Source organism: Gallus gallus, chromosome 5 (genome assembly GCF_016699485.2).
Source record: "Gallus gallus isolate bGalGal1 chromosome 5, bGalGal1.mat.broiler.GRCg7b, whole genome shotgun sequence".
Taxonomy (NCBI): Eukaryota; Metazoa; Chordata; class Aves; order Galliformes; family Phasianidae; genus Gallus; species Gallus gallus.
In genome coordinates this window covers 44401045-44428758 of record NC_052536.1, presented here as the reverse complement: position 1 = coordinate 44428758, position 27714 = coordinate 44401045, and the positions used below count along the sequence as shown (strand labels likewise).

The 27714-nt window shown below is 45.6% G+C and overlaps 2 protein-coding genes across 10 annotated transcripts in view; one reads left to right on the top strand and one right to left on the bottom strand.

Annotated features, from left to right (window-relative positions):
• ITPK1 (inositol-tetrakisphosphate 1-kinase) overlaps positions 1–12536 on the top strand; it is a 134005-nt gene extending 121469 nt beyond the window's left edge. For 8 of the 9 annotated variants that reach the window (XM_040701046.2, XM_040701042.2, XM_046941793.1 and 5 more), the window contains 2 exons: positions 421–583; positions 6024–11855. In XM_040701046.2, the coding sequence (XP_040556980.1) occupies positions 421–583; positions 6024–6346 (486 nt within the window). In that variant the 3' untranslated portion in view covers positions 6347–11855. Of the gene's footprint in view, positions 1–420; positions 584–6023 lie in introns of all 9 variants that reach the window. The other variant, NM_001012588.2, reaches the window with a different exon arrangement.
• Positions 12537–13744: 1208 nt separating this feature from the next.
• CHGA (chromogranin A) lies at positions 13745–24058 on the bottom strand. Its single transcript, XM_421330.8, has 8 exons — positions 23881–24058; positions 23269–23315; positions 19527–19620; positions 19136–19204; positions 17402–17500; positions 16296–16805; positions 15411–15865; positions 13745–14241 (listed from the first exon to the last, which is right to left on the bottom strand). The coding sequence occupies exons 1-8, from the start codon at positions 23921–23923 to the stop codon at positions 14158–14160; spliced, it is 1401 nt and encodes a 466-aa protein (XP_421330.1). The 5' UTR covers positions 23924–24058; the 3' UTR covers positions 13745–14157.
• Between the last annotated feature and the right edge of the window lie 3656 nt (positions 24059–27714).

Below are 27714 nucleotides of genomic sequence, written 5' to 3'. Positions count from 1 at the left end.
TAGTTCAGATGAAGCTAGCAGGTACAAGTCTGTCTTATCAGTGCTTTAACACAGGCAGGCCAAAATCTACACTGTAATAACAGAGGTGTATCCAGAACAGCTGCAGCACAGCATTAAACTGGCTAGCTGAATTTATTTTTCTAAGGTAAAGATTTAGTACTTAAAATAGTGGTTCTCCATTTATTCCTATGCTGTTGCATATGTTAAGGAACTGCACCGATATGAAACAAAGAACTGGGTGCTTTAGGGTAGGTGAGCTTCTGCTCTATGGAGGATTCTGAATTATGAAAGAAGTTCCTGTTGTTTCTCTTTCATGCAGTTCTCTGCAGTTTGATGGAAATTGGACCTGGAAATGAGATTTAATCTTTGCACTTCAGACTGTTTCAGCCTCTGTTAGTAATGTGTCCTTTTCCTCTATAGCTGGATAAAATCGAAGGGGTGTTTGAGCGGCCAGATGATGATGTCATCCGGGAAATCTCTAAGGCACTGCGGCAAGCTCTGGGAGTTTCCCTCTTTGGAATCGATATCATCATTAACAATCAGACCGGGCAGCATGCAGTCATTGATATAAATGCATTCCCAGGTGAGAAAGACCTTTCTACTCATGCATATGCAGAAGCCATGTAGTGTGTGCTTAGCGTGAAGTTTTGCTGCTGGTGTCTCATATAATTATTTCTCAGGTGGGGAAAGGGAGAGCAGCATGCAGAATTGTACCGAAATCAGGCAGTGTTTAATGTAGCAAGAGCAAAACCCTAATGTAGATACAGAATGTGCTACTGAAACAGTAGCTTTTAGGAGATGCAGTCCAAATTTAGTGGCCAGCTGTAACGTGGCTTTCATGCTGTTGCTCAGGAACTGAAGCACAGGGCTGTGTGCTGGGGCTTGAGCTTTCTAGGTCTGCCTCTCATTCTGAAAATGAAGAGAGAAATAATACGTTCTATTTTAAGAGAGCCTCTAAGATGATTTTTCTCCAGACTCTGTACCATTAAAAGTGTTGAGGGGGCGGAAGTAGCAAACTGTTCCCTTGAAAATCTCTTCCTGTGCAAATTGTTTCCTCCATGGAGAGATGTTGCTTTTGTGCACAAAACAACAGCAGGAATCTAAGGAAGATAATGAAACTGCATTTGCAGAGGAGTTGCTATGAAGTTTTAAATATCCTTGAAGGCTATCATAAATGGGTCATGGATAATGAGTAAAGCAATAGAATGCACATGTGAAAATTTGTTCACTTCTTTAGTGCACTGTATGCCTTGAAAGCAGCTAAACAAAATCCTTTACCACTGAAATTGTTACGAGTTGCAAGTGTGTGTAACAGGAGACAGTAATGCTCTGCCACCTGTGCTAGATTTGGTAACCTAACATAGGAAAAGATTGTATAATCCCTGATGCTGTTTTACATGGAATTTTTCTCTTTGAAAATATTGTATCATTACCTGAATAGTCTTGTCTCTTTTCAGAGACATAGCCAGGCTGTTACGTATCTTGTTTAGCCTGTCATTGAATTTTCAGTATGACTGAGATATCTTTATGTCTAGAAGTCTTGCCCTCAATCACCCATCTCCTTAATCTTTCAATCCAAGTCCTCAATTCCAGTGCTGCCCTGTTGTGCCTCACCTGCCTGTGTCTGGCTCCCTCTCAAACCTCCAGGCCTGCTATTCACAGGTCACTTTGCTGCTTAGTTGTGCCATATGGTGTTGATGCAGTCACCTGAATCAGATGTCAGAGCCAGATCAGTTTTATGAAAAGGTTCATATTTCAGACACTGGATATTGAAATCAGTGGTGCAGGACGTCTCTTTGCAATCCTGCATTTTGCACTATTTTGCATTCTGTACTTTTAGGTGATTTTTTTTTTTGTATTATTTGCAGGTATTGTTTCAAATTTGGTGCTTTGCACAGGTTGAACTGCTTCATTTCTTGAAATATTGAAAAGTCCATACTGGGCAACAGCTGGTGGCAAATTTAGCAACTTAAAGAGACATAATGTCTCCTTGTAGTGGCATCACCTTGCAGAACTGCCTGTGGCCTTGTGCTCTGCTGTATGTCTATCCTAAGGCAACAGTTTTTGATATTCAATGCAAGTTCTGCATTTCGATCTGCACAGTAATTGGTCTTTGAATAGACATCAACTTCATATTCTTTTCAAGATAACTTGAGAGCACAGGAAAGCTTCTTGTGCACAGTTCTACACATGGGATTTTTTTTGCATAGTGACCATGCGAGTAGGGAAGATAGCTACTGGCTTTATCACTATGGCATAGGGCATTGAAAACTACTTGGAGAAAGTCTAGAGGACAACAGCAGGGACCAGACGTGGAAGAGAGAAGGCTGGGGGGTAAGCAAAGCAATATTCAAATCTGTAAAAGGCAGCAGAACTGAGAGAGATGGGCTGATCTTAAAGCTGCTAAGACCGGAGGAGAAGTAACAGAGCAAAATTCAACAGAAGAAAATTTATGTCTCAACATAGAGATGTATCCCTGTTGCTCAAAAGCACATTCAGCCCAGGCAGATGCATTTCCTTCCATGGGCCAGTTTGATTCAGAGATGAGCAGCTGCAAAGACTGACTTCATCAGTGGAGCCAACCCTTTGCTAATGAGAAGCTGAAAATCAGCACTGCTCAAAGGAGTCCCTGATGGGCTGTGTCAGCACTGGGTTCAAACCATGCAGTCTGTGGAAGGGGCTTTCCCTCACTTCTCTTCCTCAAGTCATCTCATCCTGGAAGGACTGCAGTAGAGCCAAATGGAAGCCAAATTAGACACTTTGAGGACCTGAAGTACTGCTGCTTTGTGGGGAGGGAAAGGAAGAGGTATCTTTCAGCCTCTTTCATGGAGCTCAAGCTGCATCTTGGGACCAGGCCTGACCAAAGCCTTCTCCAGCTGCCCAGAAGCTTGGCTTCCTTGTCCATTCTCTTTCACATCTACGTAGTTTGGAGCTCATTTGACCTTGCCACTTCATGGATATCATATCAAGATTAATTTAACATTAGAATTTAGAGCAGATGTACCTGGAGGAGGATGTTATTTGTTATCTGTTTCATTTAGCATTAGTGGCACTTTGGAAAGATGTTAAAGATAAATGTCTAAAAGCCCTATTGTGTCTCCTGTTATATAGAAAACTGTCTGGGCTATATTTAGCTGTGGTTACCAGCTGAGATATTTAACTGTAGCTCTGTCACATAGCATGTGGGTTTTATGTTTGTCTGACCTCAGGTAACAGAGAAGAGGCTCCATGCAGCCTGCTGTTGCATCACAGCAGCTGATCTCAGCAAGCCCGAGCAGCAGCCCACCAGCAGGATATGTGAGCTGCTTTCTGTGTGCTCTCATGTGGTAACTGGGAGGCAAGGCACTGGGTCTGGACACACACTTTGTGTGTGTGAGCACGCTGCCACAAATGCAGGCAATGGCCTATCCAGTTCCCTTTGCCCTAGGGAAGACGAAGAAAACCAGAGTATGTGCCAGATTAAGGAAAGAATGCTAAAAATCTGGAGTGTAACATCTGTAACACTAGCTTAAAAGTGCTCGTGGACACTTAGTAGCTCTGCAAAGCTCAAGTAGATAGGGTGCTTGTTTTCTGTGGATTTCCTGGGTAAACTTCCTTCCTATCCATGCTCTGGCAGAGAGCACTAGAGACTGTTTTCATCACAGTGAAATACAGACCTCACGCCGACAGGTATTTCCATACTAGTTTCAGAGGGTTTTAGGTGTGCAAAACTTGCACCCTCTGACTGATTCCCTGTGTAACGTGAGCCCTGACTTTGTTACCAGTAATTTCTGAAGGTATAATTTAAGTTACCTTTCTTGATGCCTTATTGTCGCAGCACAGTGATGTCCCACAGTTGTCTCTTTGAAAGACATGCAGCAGCAGTCAGGGAACAGGGCGAGCCAATATTGACAGTTTGCTGCCATCCCCATCTTGTGGATCAGGAGCTGAGACACATTGGTCTGCTTCCTCCCTTCTCTGTATTTTTCTTAATATACTTTTTTGCTGTATGAACTTTCTTCTCAGTGACCAAGTGGAATTATTTGGGCATTTGCAGTAGGCTGGCACAGAGGGAAGTTTGCCTGAAATGTATAGCTTCCTTACACCATAACATCTGCTGATTTCAGGACTCTGTAACTGCCTGTCTTATTCCCATTAAATATTTAAAGCAACTTCTTTGTGAGGTTACCGTGTGCCCTCTGACAAGGCTGGTTTGTTTTCAACAAGCAGGCATAAAACCATCTAGGGTCTATGGGTCTCTTCTCTGAATATTAAAGCTGTTACTATGGAGATGGCTTATTCCCAGGGAGCCGGGAGCGCTCTGAGTAGATTTGAAGGCTAATCCCATGTCTTTTACATAAGCAAGAAAGCATAACAAGCACCTCTGTCAGAGAGGTGGAGCTCCTGTTCTGGCTCCCGTGGCCGACTGCAAGAGCCTTGGTTGTCCCCGGCTGATGGGTGGGTTTTAATGTGGGTCACTGGACACTGGAAGGTTTTAAATAGCCCATTTGTTTGGTGAATGTGTGTAAGGGTTTTTGAGACAGGAAAACTGGGAGCTGTTGTCACACAAACCAGTAGAGGTATGAGACCTGTTTGGGAGTACCTAAGAGAATTGTGAGTGCAGTGAAATCCAAAGCAATGTGGTAGCCTAAGTAAGAGTTAAATAGTTAAAGTGTGGGTTATAAATACCCCGCAAAACCACCACATTTATCTCAAGGTTAAATTGTCCTCTTACCTTGTGTTTTTCAGGAAGCTGGTTTCTTGTTGCCAAAGGAATTTGGCTTTCACAGGAGAAGGGAGATTCAAATTGAGTTATTTATGGCTCTTCTGCCCTTCAGTCACGTCACTAAAAGTGTTCTAAAATGTGCATTTATTTGTGGTCTGCAGTTCTCCTCTCGTGCTGATCAGTGTGAATGTGTGCTGTTCACGTGGAACTTCTACTGCCATTTATTGCTTTAGTCTCCTGTATTAATGTTAGGTCACCTTCAAAATACTTTTATAGGCATTCAGAAACAATCAGCCTAACCCATTTAATACACCGAATGTCACATCACCTCTCAATACTAAATCAAATTGATACCAATTTCAGCTAATGCAGTAGTAGCTAAGGTCCATTTCAAGACATATAGATATCATATGTCTGATTCAATTTCAAGATGAATGTAATAATGAAATTGTGTCTATACCAGACACAAAATTGTGTCTGTACAGAGTGTTTAAAATAAACAAAGAGCTCTGTACACCTGCTGTCACAAAAAATGTAGCATCTCCTGGACCATCTGTTTTAGCCAACACACTTGTTGTTGAACCCTGCACTATGAATTGTCTGGAATCTCTTAACAGAACCATGAAGAAAGGTGGTTCCGGTGCTGACCCCAGATCCTGCTGTTTCTACCCAGTGCTGTATCATTTAAATATATTTAGTCTCCTTGACTGTGTTTTTAGACATTGCTCATAGCAGGGAACGTGTTTTGAGTGCTAAGTTAGGTTAGATTAGACGAGCGCCTGATTGCTTCTTTCAGTCAGACACCGCCTTTCTGTAGGCCGCAGGGCCTGCTCTGCCCTGCTCTGGGGTTCCCCTAACTGAGGGGTTGCTGGGAAATTGTAGAGGGTACGGACCCTCAAGGAATCTGTGCTTTAGAGCAAGTTTCTGTAGTAAATCCTAGCAACGGGGTGCAGGAAATTGGTGCTAGAACAGAGTTTGTACCTTAGGGGAAAAGCTGGACTGGGGAACAAATGATAGGATATACCTGAAATTACAGATATACGTACGTATGTGGGAGGAAAAGGAAGCAGAAAATCTGAGCAGTGATCTAGTGCCTCTTATTGAGCTATCTGGACAAAAGTATTTTAGTAGCAAGGGTCTCTGTTTTATGCTAGCCTGCTTGCGCTTTCAGTCACGGTGACATTGTGGAAAAAAAGCTTTTTTATTATCAGTGGCAGAGTGAGCACAGCCTAGGAAATAAAGTGGGAGAAGTTTCAAAGAACGCGCAGAAACCACTCAGCTGCATTTTCTTCCTCTTCTCTGTTTTTCCCCTTTTCAGGTTATGAGGGCGTTTCTGAGTTTTTCACAGATCTCCTGAACCACATAGCTGCTGTCCTGCAGGGTCAGGCACCCGAGGTGACCCAGCTAAACCGCAGCAAGCTGCTGGCTGAGCAGACCGGCGGGATCATGGACGAGCGGATATGCTGCGCGAGCACGGGCTGTATCAGCGTCATGGGAAAAGACTCCTCCTGGATTGTGGAAAGCGAGACCAACAGCTCAGTAAAACTGCAACACCAGAGACTAGGCTGCAACTCAGCAGTGTCCCCCAGCTTCCAGCAGCACTGCGTCGCCACGTTGGCCACAAAAGCTTCTTCCCAGTAACTTGCCAATGCCATGGACTGAGGAAAAAAGCCGCAGGGATACAAGTTGTGGTCCCAGAACCAGATCAGGCTGTAATAATATAACTGCAAAAAAAAAACAACAACAACAAAAAAAACACAATACAAAAAAAAAAAAAAGCAAAATAACAAAAAAAAACCCACCTTCCATTTGATTTAACCTGATTTGCTGATGAAATGGTCTGAAAAGGGCAGGGTGAGAAAGCGATTCAGCTCCACTTCATCAGAATCCAATTGTAAATCTATAGTAAGTTTACACACACGCGTGGGATTTAACACTAGACCTTTCATTGTGGGAGGGTTGCTCTTTTGTTTCTATTGTTCTTTGTAATCACTGGTGACCAGCATTTTAAAATCGGACCTCATGGTATCAAGGAGATAATAATGTTGAAATGCAATGTATGAATGTAACAGTGCTAGAGATTTTTGCCTAAAATACTCCCGTTCCTTTTTCCAGGTAGGCCATTGCAAAAGAAAGCTCAGACAACTTCAGTATCGCTAAACCAAATCTCTTGCAGCATTGTCAGGGTGTTGACAGAGAGCTTTCTGTGAGCCACAGCACTTTGATGGGACCGAGCAGGCCTGTTGTTAAGGGCTCAGTACAGAGCAGCTGCCCCAGTTCCTGCTTCACAGCTTTACCCCAGGCCTCCTTGCTTCAGTCACCAGCAGCTTCTGGCTACACTTGCCAACAGCGAAATGTGTCTGATCCAGGCAGATCAGAGGCTGAAAAAGGGGTGCAGGTAGTTAAGTTGAGTGATTTAGTTGATGAAATAACATTCTTTCCATCATCTTCTAGAAGAGCAGCTCATCATCAGCTAGAAGAGCAGAGAATTTAATTCTCCCTATGTTGCACTTGTGAGGATTCTGGGACAGCTCTGCCAAAAGGCTGCCAACCAGAACCACGCGTTCTCCTTACAGCAGTACAGCTGATCTGGGTGTAACGCAGTTGCTGCCTTCCACAGATCCACAGTGCTGCACTTCTTCTTCTTTTGCAAATGCAATGTAAGCAGAATGAGCACCTTTGTGTGAGACAGCAGTATGTGGCAGTTCTATCTGGCATATCGTGCTCCAGGATGCCAGGTGAGGCTGTCAGGTGGGCGGCACGGTAATTTGCAGTGGTGCTTCACACTATTTGTAAGCGATAGCGCAGCCACATTCTGTCTCTTGAGATGTGCAGTAAACCTACAGTGTTCACCTGCTGTTGCATCTTCTAGCATGGCAGCATCTTTTGCTGTTGAGCGTTCCTGCAGCTTTTGCCAATTCTGAACACTAAACTGGAATTACCCAACTCTATCAGTGCTGAGAACATAGACACTATTTTGCTTGACTGAGTGGCCTTCTCTTTCCCATACGAGCCCTAAAATATATTGAAGAGGCGTGGTGGTAAGAATATGTCCTTAGTTCAGCTCCTAGCTTGCAGGTATGGCAGTCTCCAGCTTTTTATTGTGGGATTTTGTAGGGCACCCATCACTGCAGCATATAAAGCTAGTTTGTTAGTATTCTGTATTAGATCAAAAGGAAATGCATTACCACTCAAAAGGAAATGATCTAGAGCTTAAAGCTTGGGCAGACCATGGAGAGAGCAGTAAACTGTAGGAAGTGTCACCATCCTAACCTGTTGGTACCGGTCCTGGAGGAGAGGGCATTCTGAAGAGCGTTGTGTAGCAGTTATTTTATGCAAGCTCTTTTTTCTCTGGGAGGGATAGGGTTTGTTCCCCAAGTGCCATCGTAGGGAAATTTCTGTAGCTGGGTTTGCATTTCTGAGGACAGTCTATACAAGAGGGGAGGTCCTCGTGAGTGTGGTATCCATAGAATTCCTGGGTGCACATAAATACAGCCAACTTCCTGTCCTGTTGCAGACCAGCTCTGAGCTGGGCTCCCTTTGCAATCCCTGTATGCTTCAAGGCTGCTGAACCCCACATTGAGTGCAGCTTGCAGGGCTGGGTCGTAGTGGTGTGAGTGAGTCGGATGTACATAGGTGTGGGTTTATACGAGTATTCATGATAGACCAAACCTTTCATAAAGCCGTGACTGAAATAAAATTGACATCTACAGTTTCGGGTTTGTTTTTGTTTGTTGAAAATAAAAAGTGTTTTTATGTTACGTGTGTAACAAAAGATACCCTCAGGAAGGAATTTGCCAGTGCTTATTTTTGTATGGTACTTTCTTGTAACCAGCTGGTGGAGTGTTTGTAGACTTGCCTTTTGCTCCTTTTATTATGGCTTGGGGTTGTTTTGTTTTGATTTGTTTTGCGTTTAATTTGGTGGTGGGGAAGAAGCGATGATGTTAGAGCTGGGTTAGTAACTCAAGACCTTTCAAACTAAGTATGTTTACATGAATCTGAGTGTCGGATCCAATTGAAATGTCTGTATGCTGTTTCCTAGTTAGAACATCAAATGAGAATTTTATTTTCCTGGCTGCCTTCTGAATTTTGGTTGGCCTATTTTGCACTGCTTTATTTCTCCAAAATAAACTACTGAAATATAATTGTGCATTTTAAACTTGTTTACAAATGATTGTTAAAAGTTTATTTTGTAATTCTCTGAAGGCTTACAGAAATGCTATATTTAAATATTACTCCAGACCTTGGCTGTAACTAGAGAAGAAGTTTTAGGTCATTGGTGTGATCAGTGACATTTTTCCCATAGTCTGTAATTTATTTCTTATTTATCAAATGTATCTGTATCACTTTAATTTACCAGGTGCAGATATGCAAGTACCTGTTGTGATGTGGCATTACAATAGAGTTTTCTCATCAATTACCATGCGATTGCTGTATTGCTATATTTCCTCGCAGAAATTATTGTTGTGGCTCATATATATTAGAGTGCCGCCCAACTACATGGGCCGATCAGGAGACCAGTTTTTAAAAGCCAAAACTGTAGATTACCAAGTGTCCAGGCATACAATTACATTACTGCAAAACATTCGAGCACACGTATGTTATGAAGCCTGTGCTAAAGTGCTTTTCCGAATTGTTGCCTCATTTGATAAGTTTAGGATAGCTTTGATTTCTGATAAGCTTCACAGTAATTTAGTTCTTGTTCTGTAGTCTTTTCCTTTTTTTTTTTTTTTTTTTTTGTTTCAAAGTAAGGAAATGTAGTACTGTTAGACCATACCATAATACCCTCGCTCTTAAAATTGCAGACAATCTGAGGGAGATTTTCCATAACGTCTTGTCTGAATTCTGTTCTTGTGGGTTAGAAAAGGTTCTGCTGTGTTTTCAGAGGCGTAGCTATTGCTGCTGAGTAGGTTGGAGCAATTAAGTTAAAATGATGTGGTCACCAGTTAGCTTCTTATGGAACTGCTTCTGTTCTGCTTCACTGTTATCAGTCCACAAGAACACCATTAGCTTGGCTGGGATGTCCTGCAGGTTTTGTGTCAGCGTGATGGAGGAGATTTGACTGTGATTTCTGCTATAATTATGTAGCTGACTTCAGTAGATGAAGATTATCCCCTGTTGAAGAGAACTTGAATGGTATTATTAGTGCATGTAATGCAAAACCATCACCATCATCCTCTCCCTCTAGCTGGCGTTGCCATGTTACATTGGGTTTGCAGTGGCTGCATCAGGACATTTGGGTCATACAGAAAACCCAGTGCAGAAGTGCAGCCTGACCACGTGTGCCGGCGCTGACACCCTTAGCCTGCAGCTGTTCTGCCTTTGGTAACCACGTGTCTTGCTCTTCCAGAGCTATTCACACCATTGGGATGAGTAATTTGCTTAGAGATCCCCATTTGGAACGTGTCAGTGTTTGTACAGAGGAATCTGCAACAACTTGCTCAAGTAAGAACCATCGGCTTCATTTGCTGTCCTCATAGATGGGTACGAACCAAGAGCCTCACCCTGGGGCCCGGGGAGAGGAGGGAAGTAAGGTGGAGGGCTGATGTTCATCAGCCAGCTGTGGGCTGTGCCTGGTCAAAGAGCGATCGCATGGAGCAGTGCATGTATGGGAGTGGTGGGGCACAGCCTAAGGGCAACTGAATGCAGGTGGCCAAAGGTGCTTGAATTGACTGACAAAAAGAAAGAGCAAAACAAAGGAAAATGGAAACTTCTGTTTCCATCCAATAAAAAGAAATTCCAGGCTTAGCAGCAATTCAGCTAATGTGGGTTCCCCAAAGTCTTGGTGTGGCAGCAGTGACCATAGGTCGGGCTTTTCACACTCGCTTGCAGCCTTACCTTCCAGAGTGGTGCAGAAAATCTTAGGTTTGGGTTCGTTAGTGAATAGAGTTTATTTTGAGTTTGTAGCAGTCTCCTCATGTGCATACCACAGGAGTTCATTTGCATTACTCTGCTAATTTTCATTCCCTCCCTCCTTCTGGTCAGAGATGTATTGATTTTTGTATTCAGTATACAATTACTTTATGGTGTTGCAGCTGTGTGTTTCGTAATAACAGGATGTGAAAATGCTTTGTGTAGATTCAAATATTTCCTTTAATATAATCTCCTCTCGCTTTCATGTGTGACACACGCATTGCTGATTTTATTTGTAATATTGCTTTAATACCTATTTCAGAGGAATGTAACCTCCAGAAAAGTACTTTCCACATCTTCACTACCTTTCCTTTCCCTATTCACTCTGTGTGGACCCAAGCCATCAAAAGTTGAGCTTTTGACAGAGTGGGTTTCACGTCCTTTGTGGATGCTGTTATGTTTACATGGCCACACTAATTGCTAAAGTCTGTTGAAGTTTGAGAGGATCCAGGTGTGTGGATGAAAGTGTTAGGATGGTAATTCCTCAGCAACACAGGCATGATAGCATCTGTAGCAACCACAGGCTCCAAAGTGTTCTTGCTGTGTGTACAGGGAACTCTCGGGGTCTGGTCCATCCCTACTGGTAATGCAGTTTCCCTGTGGAAGAAAAAAATCACTGTAAGAAAATGTACTCTGTGGTGAAGAAGAGGGGTGAGAAGAGGTAGGTGAGGACTGGGGATAAAGTCCTGGCCAGGGGACACTGTGATACCAATGGGCCAGGAGTTGGCTCCATTATTTTTTATAGCAATCTTGGGAGATGTTTTCTCTCCGCCTTTCTCACCCTGAATCCACTGGGGCTGATGCCAGCAGTTGTCCATGGGCCATGAGCTCAGCAGACAGTGGCCTTGTCCAGCGTGCCTGGAGTTTGCAGGGGGCTCCTGAGCATTATGAAGTTCTGATTGATGGCCTGGAAATCTCTTCAAACTCTAGAAATAGCTGGAACAGTGAATGGAGCTGGTGAAATTCAGGTCTTCCTCTTCCATCCTTTTTAAAGAAACCCACTTTTTATTTCCTCCTTCATTCTTTACACAGTAGTTTTTAGATATAAATTATTTTAACATTTTTGTGTGAAAAGTCATATATACATATATAAAGTTATTAAAAGGTTGAGTATATGTTGAGTATAAAATAGTGACGACTTTGTTTCAGATGTAAGCAGCCCCTAAAAATGAGTTGTTTATCCTCTTGTAAAGTCAGTGCTGTAAAAAATAAATAAATAAAAGCTGTATTAGATGTATCTTTTATTATTTATTTCTCATGCAGTATGTGATACGGCTTGTGTATACCTTTGTGAGAACCATATACTAAAATGCAGTCATTCTTGAAATCGAGCAACAGTAGTTCCTTGGGATCCCAGCAGTTCTGAGACCAGTGGCCCTTCACGTGTGGATCGTGTTGGATGTTCTCCTTCACTTGCCAGCTGTGCTCCCCCCTTAAGCATGGCTGAGGCCTGGGGACCATTCATCTGTGCCAGGTTTCACAAGTCTGTCAGTATCTATGTTCAAATCCGACTGTGCAGCGTTAACACGTGCGTCTTGTGATTTGATTCAGCCCTCTTCACTATGATTTCTGAAACAGGATTCCCGTTTTGTACTTAAATTTGTCTAGAATGATTTAAAAACCCTTAAAAAATCATGGTTTACTGTAAAAAAAAAAAAAGAAAAATTTGCTATTTGGCATCTTCGGTTGCATGACTGATCAGATCTGACAATGGAGATGGTGCTTTCATCTAACAGCAATGATTTCAATGGTAATGTATTGTTCTTTTTTCTTTTGCCAAGCACCTGTGATGGACAATGTTTTGGTTTCAACAGTAAAGCAATATGCAGTAGGTATTGTGGCATTCTCTCTGTACTTGTTTTGAAGACAGAACTGTCCCCTTTCCAACACATAATGAAAATAAATGCCTTATAACAAATTTTACTTTGCCTTCTCTTTATGAGTGGGTAGGGCAGCGAGGGGAGTGGCTCAGTGTGGGAAGCTTCCTCAGTGTCATTGTTACTTTGGACTTTCTTAAACCAACTCTACTAGTGAACATGGCTGGTGTAGAATCGTAGAATGGCTTAGGTTGGAGGGGACCTTAAAGATCATCCAGTTCCCATCCCTTGCCATGGGCCGGCTGCCCCCCACCAGCTCAGGCTGCCCAGGGGCCCATCCCACCTGGCCTTGAACACCTCCAGGGATGGGGCACCCACAGCTCTGAGCAGCCTATGCCAGCACCTCACTGCCCTCTGAGTAAAGAATTTCTTTCTAATGTCTAACCTACATCTCCCCTCTTGTAGTTTAAAGCCATTTCCCTTTTCCTATCAAGGTTTGATTGGTTTGGCTTTGATCTGTAAGACTAGTGGGAAGTAGGCTATTTATATAATGACTGCATAGCACATCTAGATGTCATTGGGATTCAGGCTGTTGCTGTGCTTGAGGATTTATTCCAAGTGCCGCCTCCTGGACTGATCCTGATGGGGAAATGTTGATTACTCAAAACCTAGTAGGGTTTTTAACCAGGATTGTGTTTTGTCTAGCACAGGAGAGGTAGATATCTCACCCAGCAGTATTAAATTTTGCTAAGCAACAGGCAGGTTCAGCGAGGGCCCTCATGTCAACACTGCCTGCAGAGCAGTGCTCTGTGTCACCTCCAAGGACAGAGCGTCTGCTGCTGGTCGGCAGCTAGCATCTACCAGCTGGTCAGGTGCCCTGCCCAGCCCTGAACTCTGTCCTTCCCTTTGAAGAAAGTCTGTGGGTCCCAAACATTTGACTGGGCAAATATTTAGGAGCCAACCACCCCAGCCCAGAGATTGTCCAGCCCTCCAAGCTGGTACCCTGCCTAAGCCCAAGGACATAGCCGCTCCTGCAGCAGTGCCTGAGAGGACGGAAGGGGCAGGATGGTGCCTCCAGGCCACACCTCCTGGTTCTCCCCATGACTGTCCCATTTATGAACTTCTTATCAAAACCCACTCACGGTGCCTGAATAACTTGACATTCTCAAGTGTTTAACCAACATTAAGGCTCCTTAGCCCCCACCTCAGCCACATGGAGCCATCCAAGTGCTGTGGTGAGGCTGGGAGGGCCACCAGGGTGTGTGGTGGCGAGCACCCACTAGCAAAGAAAACAAGGAGCCCAGGGTGGTTTTATTTTTCCTTAGATAAATTTTTTATATAGAATATATTACAGTCAGAGTTCTCAGCTTTTAATCAAAAGGTAACAAGTTATTGCAGTTTTACCCAGTGAAACTACCAGTGGGAGGAGAACTTCTTAGAGAGCTCTCCTGCCTTTTAAAAAACAGAAGGGGAGGGAGGAAAGAAAAATAAAGAAAAGAGAGAAAATACAGGTGTAGGTCACACTTCTTGGCTACGGTGGCCCAATGGGGCAAGTGGACAGAGGAGCGTGGGGGCAAGAAGCAGTGATGGGCACAACACTACTGCGAGGGAGGCGGGCCTGGCGCCCGTGGGGCCGGCGTCCAAGGCGTGGTGCTTCTGCTCATCGTACTCGGCATGAGACCAGGAAAGGAGATCATGGTGGAGAGAGGCTGCAGCCAGCCCTCAGCCCCGCCTCAGCTCGTGCAGCTTGTGGGCCACGCGCTCCAGCTCAGCCTCAATGGCGGCCAGGCTCTCCAGCTCCTGGTCCTGCAACGAGAGCAGAAATGGGGCAACAGGGAGGTGATAGGGGTGGGAAGCATGACTGGAGCCATGCCACCTGCCTATTTCACTGCCTACTGCAATGGGAAGATATGGGAGTGTTGCCTCAGTCCTTGCCTGCACACATGGAGGTATTTGGGCCATTCAGTCCCAGTTTTCCAGGAGCAGCAGGGTAGACCTCCTCCATACAACTCACACTGCTTTTGACCAAGAAGGATGAGGTGCTCCCAGAGCTGCTGTAAGGGCTCTGGGCTAGGAGGGAGCAGCCTTTTGGGGGGAAGAGACCTTCCCCAAAAGCAGATGATGGCAAGAGGGGCAGGTGCTCTCTCCTTGCTCAGAGCCAACACATTTAACTTCACTTTCAACCAACATGACACCCTCCTGGATGCTAGTGGGTAACTTTTGGGCAACACTCCTCTGCATTATTAAGGCAAAAATGGTGTCTTGAAGGCAAGAGAAATGCAGTAAACTGGCTTCATTCCTGGGCACCTGAGCATGGCTTGTCCCAGAGCACTGCAGAGCCCATTCCCACCCCGTGTTCAGCCCTCTGTGGCTCGTGTAAACTGGAGCTGGGCTTCAACACCAAAAGAAACAGAAACAGTTGCTCCTGGCTGCCAGGGGACATGCTGAGCTGTTGCATAACATCATATGAGGCATGAGGGAACGAGGCATATTCAGACGGCCTCACATCCCTTGCAGACATTTCCACTCTTAACACCTGCTCTCCCCACCACTTTTGTCCCTGGTTTGTCTCCCCAGAACGTGCGACACTGCTCATCCTCTACCTGAGCTTCGGACATACTTGACTATCCTATGACTTGAAGGGGATTAGAGACACAAAACTCACACCAAGGCTAGTCACTGTGTCCAGCGCAGGCCAGCACAATGCTCTTGTCACATTTTTAAAGCTCTCTAGGGCAAGGAATATTTTTGCACTAATTACTAAATCTAAGAAAGAAACAAAGGCATAGATGAGTGGAAACCTCAATAATACCTAGGTCTGAAAAACTGGAAGATCACCAAACATCTCCTTAATATCACAGAGAACCAATACAGGCTGCATAACACTCAGGCATCATCCTTATCTCCCATTAGCACAGTTTAGATTCCCAAGTAATAACCAGACAGGACTTATTCCTAAGCCTATGTACACCAACCTCTGTTCTCCTGTTAGCACTGCCTTCCTCATCCTTCTTTTCTTCAGGCATGGGAACAAGCGGAAATCCTTCACTGCTGTCCTCCTTTGAGTGATGCTTCCATGACCTTCTCACATCTTCCTCTGGGCTACTGAAGTCATACTTGTGGGACCTGAATGCCATTTTCATGGACCTGTCTGGGTCTTCTCCACTATCATTTTCCTCCATGTGCTTCTTTGATGACAGCTGCTTGGCCAGCTCATCCATTTTGTTCCACCTCTTGGAGTCTTCCCACTCCCTGGAGGACTCATCCTCCATTTCCTCACTTTTGGCATCCCTGGACTGGAAGGTGTCCTCCTCTGTCTGCATTCCCTCATCCTCCAGGCGATGCCTTCCTCGTCTCAGTAGACGTGGCTGCTCTTCCTCTTCCTCAGAGCTCTGCTCATCTTTGCCAAATCCCAGAGCATCATCATTACCTGGAAGAGCGTAACACATAACAGTGAGCATGGAGCTTTAACCTGGTTGGGCTCCACCTTTGAACCAAGACTTCAGAGACGATGCAAGGTGACATAGTCCCCATTTTCCCAGGATTCTGGCATACCCACTCTCAAGTCACTGTCTCAGTAACGAGGACTGGAGACAGCAGTCAAAAATCACAGAGGATGTTCAAGGAAAGGGAAGGAATTGTCCCCAGCATGCAGCAAGGCAGCTGCAGTGTCTGTGCTACTGCCATGCATATGCCCATGGGTCAGGTGCTTAGGGGGTTCTGGGTGACTGTCACTGGGAGTATTTCTGTAAACCTGGTAAGCACCTGCCTGAACTTTTAGGGTCTAAAGCCTCTTAGCTTGTCTCAGCACTCCCATCTCACCCTGGATAGGTATCAGTACCATCATCCAAGATACATACCATCATCTTCCTGCATCTCCTCAGCCTCCCCATCCTCCTCAGCCAAATCAAGTAACCTCTCTGCTTCAGTAGGGTCCTCCTCTCCAGGAGCATCTTCTCCATCATCCTCCTGCTCCACACGCTCCTCTGCTGCTTCCTCCTTGCTCTGCCCCTGGCCCTGCTTGGATGGCTGCTCTCCCTCCTCCTCGAGCTCCAGGCTGTTCCTGGGGCCTCTGCGCTGCTCCTCTCCTTCCCCTCGCTGCTGTTGCTCATCCTCACCCAGATCTTTGTCAACATGGTTGTCCAAAGCTACTTCTCCCTGTGCATCCTCTGCATCCTTGATCTCGTTGCTCTCTGCTTCGTCCTGGTCATCCTTCTCACCAGGGCTGGCATCTTGCAGCCTAGAATCCCTCACCTCCAGGCTATTTTTTCGTTCTTCTCTCACATCTTCTTTTTGCTGGGTTTTCTGTGCTGCCAGCTCAGCCAGGGATGCTGTGGGCTGCTCCTCCTCAGGGCGCTGTCGTGCCACATCTGCAGAGAGGAGTAAGAAGCAACACCTCTCTTGAGAGCTCATCTCACAGACAAGGGAGCCTGGGTGAAAAACCATCATACCCCCCATGGGCATCTCCTCCTCCCCACACAATAGTAGTGGACTAACCCTTCTTCCTGTAGCACTACAGACCTCCAAATGGGCCAAATATGGCCTGTTCAGGATAATGGTATTATGTGTGTGCGTGGACTGCATGTATCTCGAGCTCAAATTTCACTGGAGGGTCCATAACCTAATGTCTTCCAAAGAAAGCTGTAGGACAGACCCACCTTGCTCTTGTATCTCTTTCAGGAACAGAGTTTCCCTGGCCACGACTCATCCTAAGCACTAAGTATGGCAGCAGGGTGGAGAGAATCACTATCAGGTTGGTAACCTGAACATCACTGGTTACTATAGCTCAGAAGTGCCATGTTGTTTTATCTGGCAAACCAGACCAAAGCAAACACAGGGTTCCTGGTGCTTGTGACACCCAAGGAGAGAGGCCTGGATGAGGAGCAGATGGACACAGCAAGGCTGTCAGAAAGAACATCCTTGTTTACAGCCTGCCTGAATTCCCTGGCAGGAGGCTGACACTGACCTCTTTGCTTGTTCTCGTCATTCTGACTTTCAAGGACTTCAGAAAGTTCATCTTCAAAGCCACTGTTTTTCTTTTGCTGCTGAGTTCTCTCATTGGCACCTGTGTTGGGTAAAAAAAAAAAAAAAAAGTAGCAAAAAGCAGCACCTTCTGTTCTTTCAGAAAGTACAGACAGCAAAATAGCTGTGCTCTTTATAGGTCTACGTGTATTTTCTGCAATGGACAAATCTGCCAAAGGGGAGCTGTAAGATGGGGGATGCATGAACCAACTGTGGTAACAAAGCCATCATCAAAAAAATTATCTGTGGGAATAAAAAGGTCTCTCTGAAAACAGAGAGGCAACGTTGCTAGGAAAACAGCATACTGATGTAGAACTAGGGAATAGGAGATGCTGAGCTGCAGCACACTGAGGCCAACAAAATACTTAAGTATTGGAGTACTGAAGGATATTAATTGCCTTCTTCCACATGCTGCCCACATACCTGAGGTGAGTACTGGGAGCCCCTGTGCCCTCCACCTGGTGATGGGGCCCTTCTCCATCACTGTTGGCTTCATGAAGGCATCTGAAGACAGTTCTGAGCTCGAGGACAGAGCGTGGGACCACCACACAGTTGTCCTGGCAAGCAGTGCTCCTCAAGCAGCCCCAACCCAATGGAATCTGCATGCTCAGCAAGCCATGCCTAACCCAGTTCACAGCCTGCTTCTACAGCTTAAGTCAAAGGCCAGAGGCAGCAGTGCTGGCTCAGGTATCACCCGTCTTACAAGGGGCAGGGCTGCAGGGTGTGGGCTCTTCAGACTAATTAGGAACAGCTGAAGCCAGCACAGAGGAGAGCAAGGAATGAACCTTTGTTTTTTCCTCAGTCTCCCACTCTCAATCACTGATCTCTTGGTGAGAGCTCATGTTACCTGATCATAAAATGGTGTGATGGGTTTAAATCAAGGAAAGAGAAGAGCAAGCTGGAGCTCCATTATGTTGCATAGTGTGGATGGCAGTTGAGCACACCCTGCACAACCTGATCTGCCTGGGCAGCAACCCAGTACACGGAAGAGGCACAGGTTTCTTCTGGATCATGAGAGCACCTCTGGAGCCCAACTGGGTCACTGTCTGCTGTCCCCACAAAAAAAGGATTTAGGCAAGGACCAAATCATTGCTTTGGGAGCTGCACAGTGCTCTCTCCTAATGCTGGCATGCATTTTCCCTCTCATTTCTCCCTGCTGCCTCTGTGGCTTCTCTACTGTCTAGGCAAACTAATGGCAGCGTCTCCCAGCCATCTCTGACTGCTGTGCCATCAGGAAGCAGGGCACAGGGATGCCTTGGCAAGGCAGGACTGCCAGCTGGGTAACGCATGCAGAAGGAGTAGGCAGGCAGGCAGCTGCAGCCTCTGCTGGACCACCTGGCTGGGATCCTCACTAACTTTGATTGTGCCTTGATTGAGCCTGCAATCCTCTGCTGAAGACCTGTTTTCTCCCACCCCAAAATGCATATATTGTCTAGGAAAGCTGTATGTGGCCACCAAGTTATGCTGCAGGTTATTTAAGTAAGTCATCAGATACATATTTGAGCTATTTTAAGAAAAGTTTCTCTACACGTGCAGTGTTCACTGGAAATCCTGGAACTGTGTTCCTTATGACACATATTTACGATGTTAAATTAATGTAAAATAAAACTAAAAGAACTATGCAAGGAGCAACAACTGATGAAATCCATCTTCCCAAACAACTGTAGTAAAACTGTACCTTGAGCCGCAATTTCCTGAAGTTCCTTCAGTAAATTTTGGTGGCGAAGGATAGAAATGATTCGTTCATCTGCAATAGGAGAGACTTGGTACAGAATGTGGTCAAAGACAACTTTCCACCACCCTTACGAAATACAAAAGTACTTCGAATTCCATCTCCCTTCTCATTTGCTCCTTGCTGTCCCCCTGGTCTGATTTGCTGCCTCATCTCTCTGCTCTGTGCCTGGCAGGAAGGAGGCTCAGTGGGGTGACCACAGGGAAGGTGAAATTGTTGGGGACCACTTGCCAGTTGCCAGAGCATGTGACAGACTTGGCCATGGGGAGCAAGACCCTGCTTCTCTCTCTGCCTGATCCCCTCTTGCTGATACCCAGAATTAAATTAACATCTGTACCTCCTCTGAGTGTCTCTAGGCATTCCTCACTGATCGGCAGTGGGTCTGGCTTTGATAAAGTATCAGAGATGACCTCCACAATGCACTTCATCACCTAGAAAGGGACAAAATATGAACAAAAGCACTGCTTCTTTGATTTTATTTTTTCTTAAGTCAATCTGTTATCTAGGCTGAAATGCAGCAGTTGATGGCACAGATCCTTTTGCCCTTCTGATGGAGCCAGAACAGAATGTTCAGTTCCCATTTTACCTAACACAAGAACAGAAGGTACCGCCCTAAACTGAGAAGGGAACGGATGACACATGGCAATGGAAAGAGCTACTTTGACACAGCGTATACTTCAGCTGAGGATCTCATGACTTCAGCCCACCCCATAGGCTGCACAGGAAGGCTACATAGGAATATGTAGGAATAGACACCCACATAGGCTACACAGGGAATGAGTAAAGAGACACTCAATAGATGAACTCAAACTCATCATTTTTAAAGTCAGAGTGCCTCAACTTGGACCTCATAAAAGGACTCAGTTGGAGGCCATAGAGAGCAGCAAGTGTCCATAGCTCTTATTCAAGCCCTGAGGAGGATATTCTGCTTAGACTGCAGCCAGGCATAGTGGGTGAGGAAAGTCAAATCATACTCTCAAATGCAGTTGAATAATACTGCTCTAAAAGTCTAGAGAAAGGCAACCCACTCTGCAGAAGTTCTTGACTTCCTGGAACAAAACTCACCTATTATAGACTGGAAGAGCTGAGCATGGAGTCAGGTCATCTAAAAGCAAGGAAGTTCCTATACATTTGCTACCACCTGAGGCAGCTTTCCAGACTGGACAGACACTGGGTCTGCCCTCTGCAGAACCCTTTTCTTCCATGTATAATGAGAAGGCATCATTTTCATCATCCCCACTTAGCCCTAGCTCTTCACACAAGCAGCCACTTAGCACTGCATGGCTGGGGTAGCTGATAGTTTATGCAGGTATCCCTAAGGGCCTTCACCTCCCTCACAAGGTGCCATTCTCAGGAGAGCAGAGCACTGTAGCTGCAGTAGAAATTAGACAACAGCCAGCAATTCCCAGTCAAGCTACAATGTCACTCATTCAAGCAATTGGATATATTTATTGACCAGCCGGAATGGGCAAATTTTCACCCTGTGTAAGGAGAGAATTCTGCTTTCACAGGATACAGACAGGAAATCTTGAACTCTCTATCTAAAACGTTGCAGGAAAGATGTAACAAAAAGAAAGAAGGGAAATTTCTCTGGTGTCATTCTCCAATACCACAAACAGGCCATTAATATTGATTTTAGATGATCTAGTGACAATTCAATCTACCATTAAATAGAAGAAGAAAAAAAAAACAAACAAACCCAGCAGACGCTGATACTTTCTTTCTGCATTTCCCAACATTTGGAGGTGTTTTTTTTTTTCTTTGTTTTTGTTTTTTTCAGTATTTGATGCAGCTCCTGAAGTAGGCAGTTTCTCATCATTACAAATAAGAACCCGGTCTAATGAAACATCCAGTACAAGCTTCCTCAAGATTTCTAAAATGACTTCAGGTGATTGTCAGAGCACAGAGAAAAGTAACAACCACCACAGAAATATGGCAGCTCTGTGGAGAAATAATGTAACTTAATGAAATGAGGAATGCAGTCATCCCGACATTTTCCAGAACTTTTTGTAAGATCAAATCTTGCAGAGTAGGGTTTCAAAAGGTTGTGATAGAACAACCTATAACAGGAAATGAAGGAGAGCCTTTCCAAAATCATAGAACGGCTTAGGCTGGCGGGGATCTTAAAGATCATCCAGCTCCTGCACCCTGCCGTGGGCTGGCTGCCCCCTACCAAATAAGGCTGCCCAAGGCCCCATTCAACCTGGCCGTAAATGCTTCCAGGGATATAGCAGCATAACTTCTCCGGGCAGCCTGTGCCAGGGCCTCACCACCCTTCGAGTAAAGAATTTTCACCTAACATCTAACCTACATCTTCCCTCTTTTAGTTTAAAGCAATTCCCCTTGCCTCATCACTATCAGATTGAGTAAAAACAAAACAAACAAAACAAAAAACCACCACCAGTCCTCCCCCTTGCTTGTAAGCTCTCTTAAAATTTTAAAGAATTAATTAATCTCTAAGAAATTCAGACTAAAATTTTCCCATAGTTGTCTTCTAACTGTGAGCGTGTAACTAATCCTTCAGACTTTGTCACACTGTCCTTGCACAGAAATTTTCACAGGAACACAGCCTTATTGGGGAAGACTTCACCACATTTGAACTCAACTGTGCTCAGGCCCTTTCTGAAATATATGCTTGCAGGTGAGAAATACTGCCTTTTGAATGTAAGCATATACCAGAGATACGGTAACTGCTGTGGTCATGTGCAACTCCCTTGGTGCAAGGAAAGCCTAGGTATTCTCTGAGTTTTCTCTCAGCTCAAACCCATTTCAGTGCAGTACCCAAGTTGAGGACAGGCTTGGTAGATAATTCTTCCTTGGGGGAGGATTTCCATGGAGTTGCATTAGTTTTAGTAAAAAGTAAATGTAGCTTACTGGGACTTGCCATGTTTTACAGATAAAGCACATCATGGAATGGATCTCTTGAGGAAAATTGTGGAATTAATAGATTTTCCCATGGAATGCCCTGCTCTGGCCCAGCCCACTTTAAGAGGCAAGTGTCTTCCTGAGCCTCCTTTCTCAGTGTACAGCCTGAAGCAGGCACCCAATGGCTCAGCCCTAGGAAGGGCTAAGCAGGCTAAAGGTCTTAGCTGAGCAACAGCTCTTCAGGCCCAGGTGCATCTGACAGGAGATGCGGAGGAGTTTCTCATGGAACTCTGTAAATAACAGTGACCGGAGACCATACTATAGAATGTGTGTCTGAGTGACACAAGTGTGCTCTCTCCTAGTGCTGCCTGGGGAAAGCCCCTGTGCAGCCAGCAGATTTCAGGGAAAAAAAAAAGAGGTTCAGGAAGTAGAGGGGAGAGGGCTGGTGTTTGCTTTCCATACATTGACTCCTGTAGAAGTTTTAATTTGGGCAGTAAAGAGATCAACTCATCTGAAAAAATATAAGTACTGTAACACCAGGAAGGAGATGGGAGGATTCTGCTGCAGATCAACACAGGCAAACACAGCTATCCAAGCATTCAGCTGCCAAAAGCCAGCTGGGAGTGCACATATGTGTGAAATACATCAGAGAGATGCATGGATGTAGGCACAAAGGCCTACAAAAGAGGGCTGAAGAGGTCAGTCAACTCACACACAGCTTGTATCTATCCTGACAGAATGAGTAGTAGCTGAGGACAGATTAGCACTCTGAGAGTATCCAGTTGCCTATTTTTCAGGCACATAGAGAAGTAACACACCACATGCATACAAAGGCAGACAGATGTATACACGCCCCCAAATGCACACAGTCCCATTCCTGAATCATATCTCCCCCCTACTCTCCCCTGAGTCACCTCCTGTTGGAAGCTTTGAAAAGCTGAAAGTAGGAGGATAAGAAAGGGTCATACCCAACATCCATGCCCAACTTCATAGTGCCCAGGTACCCAAAAGTGGAATTGCAAAGTGTAAATCCTGGCAGGGAGGCAGTTGGGGACGACAGATCCTGACATGGGGAATTCTCATGCAAATCTCCAAAGCTGTCACTTCCTACAGGCTGTTTCAATAGGAGCAGCCAAGAGTAAGCCAGGTAAGTGGAGGTTAAATATCACATCCTTCAGCTTTGTTCCCCTCTTCCACTACAGGTTTATTCTTACCTTAGTGTCCCCTTTATTCATTTCATTTGTCACAGGAAGGGAGATAGCTGTAAAATGAGGAGAGGGCAAAAAGAAAGAGCTTGTTATTCCCTGCCTCTGGGAGACAAACATAGAAATCCTATCCTGCTAAAAATGGGAATGCGGGAGGTGGGAATCTGGCCTGGTTGGCTCCCTAGGTGAGCACACTGTGCCTCCCCCCGATGAGGGAAGGGAAGGGAAGGGAAGGGAAGGGAAGGGAAGGGAAGGGAAGGGAAGGGAAGGGAAGGGAAGGGAAGGGAAGGGAAGGGAAGGGAAGGGAAGGGAAGGGAAGGGAAGGGAAGGGAAGGGAAGGGAAGGGAAGGGAAGGGAAGGGAAGGGAAGGGAAGGGAAGGGAAGGGAAGGGAAGGGAGCCTGGTGGCTCTGGCACTGGGGACTAGCAGGGCACGGCGCGGCCCCCGGGCAGTGACCTTGCGGCAGCCGCTGTCCGCGGTGCTGAAGCGGCCTCGGCCGTCTCTGTCCGAGGTGCTCGAGGCGCGCGGCAGGGATACAGAAGGTTGGGGGGGGGCTCTGCCCGCAGTGCTGTGGGGCCCCGGAGAGGGGGAGGGGTCGCGGAGCTCGCTCAGCCCCACTTACCTGGCACGGCCAGCAGCAGGACGGCGAGAAGTCTCGGGCTCATGGTGCTGGCGGGGTGCGGGGAAGGAGATCAGCAGAGCTTTAGTCTGGCCCTGGTTTGGGGGGGGTTCGGCGAGGTGCTGGAGGGAGACCAGCACTGTGTGTGACTGCGCCAGTGTCCTGGCTGAAGATCCTAGACGGGGCACTGCAGCAACCGGCTCATTTATATATGTCAGCCCCTCGGAAATGGCGTCAGGAGGAAGCCACCTCCTCCTCCTTCTCTCCTCCCCTCTCACAGCCTGCCTATCAATCTTTACCACCTGCCGAGTACCGAAGGAGCAGCCACACTCCAGGACCCGACACAACCACCCTGATTCCTCCGGCTACCTGGGAAAAATGTTCCAGTAGCAAGATGTCAGGCTTAAGTTGCTCCATCTTCTTTACACACAGCAGGAGCAGTATGATTATGAAGTATATTTCTAAGAAAGTGATAAGAGTGAGATGCACCTCACCCAACAACGGCCATCTACAAGCAGTTCTGCATATGTTTCATTTTTGTACGTACCAGTAGTCTCAAGTACGAAAGCCACTTTCTGTATCCCAGCCAGCACAGCCATCTGTAGGTGGATTAGCCCACTAGGGGTGCTCTTGCCTTCCACTGACCACACAGAAAGCCTAGATGAATAGCTTAGAATGGACGTTGATATTTTTAGATGGCTGATAGATGTCTCCAAGAAAGATAGGAGTGCCAGTAAGACTGGTCAGTAGCCAGATAACTGGTCACCATAAAGCCAGTTTGCCAGTGGAGATGACAGGGCCCAGATATTTGATGAAAGATTTGTTAAGAAGCAAGATAACAGTGGGGTAAATAGCAAAAGTTGTTGAGGTTGTTGTTCAGCTAATTCTGCAAGCAAATTTTAATATGTTGATATCCTTTGTTTAGTAGTTCACAACAAACTATAACATCACAATATACCCTCATTGCTGAGCACTGCAAAGTTGGAATAACCAAGATTACTTGATCACTGGACAAAGGAGGGAGAGTAAGTAATGAATTGGACGATCTCATAGTCACAAGCATTACCATGTCCTTGACAAAATGGCTGTTTATTCTTTGGATGTGATATCTATCAGAGTTGCCCTTTGAATCTCTTTTGAAAGTATCTGCAATGTTTCTTTAGGAGATGGTCAGAGGTTTATTCCCTTAAATGTGCACCACTGACACTCAGTGTCACTGTTATGCAAGGGGGTTATTATCCCTAGAGCAATTTCAGAGGTCACAAACGTCCAAGACCTATATTAGAAAATCAAATTCAGAAAAGTACACTACCCTGTTACACTCACTGGAGAGTCCTATACTCAAAAAAGTGAGAACATACTTGTTCTGAGATGACACAAACTATTCTATGAGACCAGAGAGTACATGGATTTCCAGTATGCCATGGAGATGTGTTCCCAAATGTATGCTTAAGTGTCCTCTAATGTCCTCTAATATCTAATCTATGCCTCAAAAGACAGATTTAGATTATAAAAGCCCACTCATACGTAATCAAAGTTCCCCTTGACTGTTGCATTTTCTATTCAACAGCAGAGAAAAGCTGGCAATAAATCGATCTTCTGAACAGAGTTTGGTGGGTGACATTGATTGATGGTTATATGTTTATAAGACCATGAAATGAACATCCATGACAGTTCTTGTTGTATGGGGAACCTGAGTCTTCCAGGAACAACAGACATCCTTTCTGTACGTGTGAGTGTTTATTTGTATTCTTGGATTTATCGATTTATTTATTATTTACTGTCATATTCAGTGGCCTTTTGCTCCTTCAGGGTACACCAGAGCATTTTAGTCTGTTATTATAAAATACTGAACATTATTAAGCTTGTTAATTCCTATGTAGTTCTAACAGAGAAACAGATTGATCTGTTTATCAGGCTATATTTACCTAGTCAATATTTACTTATCTTTACACATAAATGTTGATCTTATTAGGTTGATAAATTGTCTCAGTTTCTAACCCAGTTGCTTATACAAAGCCTTTTTCTTCCCTGAGGCCCTGTTTTTGAGAAATATAGTAGAACATGCAGTGTTTGTGACTACACATTTTCCTTTCTCAAGCTTTGGTCTTGCATCCTTTAAGTTCATTTCAATGGAGAAACTAAATATTTTCCAGGTATGGCATGAGTTCTTTCACTGTAGTAGTATGCTGAATATTATTTTTTCTATTTATTGCCCCAGGGTAATGGATATCATAGAATCATAGACTCATAGAATCACAGAATCATAGAATCACAGAATCACAAGGTTGGAAAGGACCTACAAGATCATCTAGTCCAACTGTCCTCCCATTACCCTTGCTACCACAAGCCACTAAACCATATCTCGTAGCTCCTCATCCAGACGCCTCTTGAACACCACCAGGGATGGCAACTCCACCACCTCCATAGGTAGGCCATTCCAGCTCCTCACCACTGTCTGAGAGAAAAAGCTTTTACTTATGTCTAACCTAACCCTCCTCTGGTACAACTTGTAGCCATTTCCTCGGGTTCTGTCTGTTGCCTGGGAGAAGAGGCCAAACCCCTCCTCATCACAACCTCCCTTCATCTCCAGACTGAACAATCCCAGCTCCCTCAGCCACTCCTCATAAGACTTGTGCTCCAGACCCCTCACCAGTTTTGTTGCTCTTCTCTGGACACGTTCCAGGGCCTCAATATCTTTCTTGTAGTGAGGGGCCCAAAACTGAACACAATACTCAAGGTGCAGCCTCACCAGTGCTGAGTACAGGGGGATGATTACCTCCCTGCTCCTGCTGGCCACACTATTTCTAATGCAGACCAGGATGGCGTTGGCCCTCTTGGCCACCTGGGCACACTGTTGGCTCATGTTCAGCCGAGCATCAACCAACATCCCCAGGTCCCTTTCCTCTTCACAGTCATCCAGCCACTCAGCCCCAAGCCTATAGCGCTGCATGGGGTTATTGTGGCCAAACTGCAGGACCCGGCACGTGGCCTTGTTGAACTTCAACCCATTCACCTCAGCCTAGCAATCCAGCTTATCTAGATTCCTCTGAAGGTCCTCCCTACCCTCAGGCAGATCTACACCACCTCCCAACTTGGAGTCATCTTCAAGCTTACTAAGGGTGCATTCAATCCCTTCATCTAGGTCATCAATAAAGATATTAAACAAGATGGGCCCCATCTGACCCCTGGGGAACACCACTTGAAACAGGTCACCAGCTGGACTTAACTCCATTAACCACTACCCGTTGGGCACAGCCCTCTAGCCAATTCCTTACCCAAAGAAGGGTATACCTGTCCAGGCCACAGGCAGCCAGTTTCCCCAGGAGAATACTGTGAGAGACCATGTCAAAGGCTTTGCTGAAGTCTAGGTAGACTACATCGACAGCCTTTCCCTGATCAACCAGCCTGGTCACCCAGTCATAGAAGGAGATGAGGCTGGTCAAGTATAACCTGCCTTTCATGAACCCGTGCTGGCCGGGCCTGATCCCCTGGATGCCACTCATGTGCCATGTGATCTCACCCAAGATGATTTGCTCCATAACTTTCCCCACTACCGAGGTCAGGCTGACAGGCCTGTAGTTCCCTGGATCCTCCTTATTGCTCTTGCAGATGGGAGTCACATCAGCAAGCCTCCAATCCTCTGGGACCTCTCCAGATAACCAGGAGCGCTGGTAGATGGCAGAGAGAGGCTCAGCAATCATCCCCACCGGCTCCCTCAGTACCCGAGGGTGGAGACCATCTGGTCCCATGGATTTGTGACAGTCCAGATGGAGGAGGGGCTCTCTAGTGGTCTCCACCTGAATCACTGGGGGTGTATCCTGCATAGCATCCCAG